At 54.4% G+C, this 2081-nt stretch overlaps 1 protein-coding gene across 1 annotated transcript in view; it reads left to right on the forward strand.

The window, feature by feature from the left end:
- Positions 1–1627: 1627 nt before the first annotated feature.
- The window catches only part of LOC104864779 (rap guanine nucleotide exchange factor 2), a 50277-nt gene continuing 49823 nt past the window's right edge, over positions 1628–2081 (forward strand). Inside the window, exon 1 of the mRNA XM_010627992.2 lies at positions 1628–1769. Coding sequence (XP_010626294.1) covers positions 1716–1769 — 54 coding nt within the window. The 5' untranslated portion in view covers positions 1628–1715. The remainder of the gene's footprint in view (positions 1770–2081) is intronic.

The raw sequence follows: 2081 nt of genomic DNA on the forward strand, positions 1-2081 counted from the left end.
GGGAGGAAAGTGTGCAGCAGAGGCTCTTTTGTCCACCCGGGAGGCAGGAGCAGCCCCAGCGGCCTGGAGTGCGAAGGCGAGCGCGTGAGTGTGCTGTGGGCCTGGGAAGCTGCTCCTCTCGCAGCCGCAACGGGCTGTGGTCTTCATGGTGGGCAGCGTGGGAAGCCATGGGAGTGGTTGACTCTGTCAGAGGCCACTGGGGAGGAAGGTGAAATGATCAGACTTAGTGTTTGAAAGATCCTGGAGGTGGTATGGTATGCAGGGGTGGTATGGTAGGGTCAGAACTAAATCCAGGTAGTCGATTGAGGACTTTTGTGATTATGGAGACGAAAAGTAATGGCTGGCTTGTGTGATCACATCCCAGATGGAGAGAGATCTAGACCAGAGAAAAGTTAGAGAATTAACGGATGTTATGGTGGATGGAACAGGGCACAGGTACTAAGGACAACGTGTAGATACATGAATTGTGTAACAGGGTCACCGTGGTCCTTTGTCTGAGTGAGCACGGGATGTGGAAGGCAGCAGAGACTGCAGAGATTGTCTCAGGGAGCGTAAGGCAGAGGTGGGGCCGTCGCTGCAGAGAAAGACAGGGTCTAGGGAAGGTGTCTGTTTTGTCTCTGAGCCTGGAGACACCAGAGCTCGCAGATGCCAGTTGAGGGCAGGAGGAGAGGTTGAATGAGAGCTGGGGTCCTGGATCCGAAGTCTGAGGAAGAGGCGCGCGGGGCTGGGCGTGAGAAGGATCAGAAAGAGGCACCAGACAGAAAGGCTGCCTTCAGATAGGAGGAGGAGGAGGAAGGAAAGGAGAACCGGATGGTGCGTCTTAGGATGGAGAAGAAACAGGTAGCAAGGGCTGACAATGGCGTTGTCCACTACAGAAGGTGCTAGATCTTCCTACCTGTTTCTGTTCTGTGTGCTAGATCTGACTGTAAGAAACCGACCGTCGTTTCACGGAGCAGTCATCCTCAATCCTTCTCATCTTTTACATAAATCCAGCCCTAGGAGACATTAAGAGTTTATGGTTGCATAATTATTCTCATTTAATTTCAGATCCACAGCTAGAAGTTTTGTTTGTTTGCTTTCAGAAAGACAAACGCCTAAAAACTTGGGCGGGCTTCATATCATTGGCAAGGTAGTGCGCACATCAGTGTGTGGGGATGTGTGAAAATCACATCTACATCCACACACAGCTTGCGAAGTGTGCATTTTATACATTTCTGGTGGGTACTTATTTACTGCAGCACGGTGATGCTGAGGGCAGGGTGGAGCCCACATGGATTCCTTTATCCTCACCTTGAAGAATTCCACTTTAGTTCAGAGCTGTTCAGGAAAGCCCTTCTCCGCCTCCACTGTCTTGGGTGGTATCATCCGGAGTCAGCAGTGGAGGGACCCCATCCCTGGGAGACTTCTTCACCTGCAGCCGCTGATGTAAGGAGGCAAGAGCGCTACTTTCTCGGAGTGCTGCCGCTCCCAGTGAGCACAGTGGTGAAGCGGAGGGGCGAGCCCGGAGGAATGTGTGTGCTGCTGGAGCCGAGTGTCTCAGGGAAGAGGGAGAGGGAGGGCGAGATCCACTTACATCACTAGGACTGCATCGAGGGAGAGCCTTGCAGGTTAGGAGGCAGACTACAGTGCCTGGCTTCCCGCAGGAGCAGCGATGCCATTTGCTTCCTAGGAGGAATTTTGTATTTAGAGAAGGAAGCTGTCTCCCTCCCCAGGAAATGGCTTTCCTTGTGCGTTGCTATGCCAACTGCCTGCAGCCATGGTCCTCCAAAGTAAGCGGAATAATGTCATTCTGTCGGTGTGTTGCATTCAGACTGGCGGTGCTGAGACGGGTGTGCGTGTGCTGTGTCAGTGACTCGTAGCCGGCGTGATCGTGCTGAGTGAGGGGCCGAATGAAGTGTCCGCCGGCGTCACGCTGCTGAGATTAATTGTGCAAACTTGGTTCGTGGTGGGGTTGAGATCACGGTCCCCACTCCTGGAGCAGCAGCAGCAGCGGCGGAGGCAGAGGAGGCGGCGGCGGCGGCGGCGGCGGCGGCTAGGGAGGAGGTCCCGCTGCACAGGCTGCCCCGGTTCTCCTTCCTCCC

This window comes from Fukomys damarensis, unplaced genomic scaffold, assembly GCF_012274545.1.
Source record: "Fukomys damarensis isolate Sample0158 unplaced genomic scaffold, DMR_v1.0_HiC HiC_scaffold_38, whole genome shotgun sequence".
Taxonomy (NCBI): domain Eukaryota; kingdom Metazoa; phylum Chordata; class Mammalia; order Rodentia; family Bathyergidae; genus Fukomys; species Fukomys damarensis.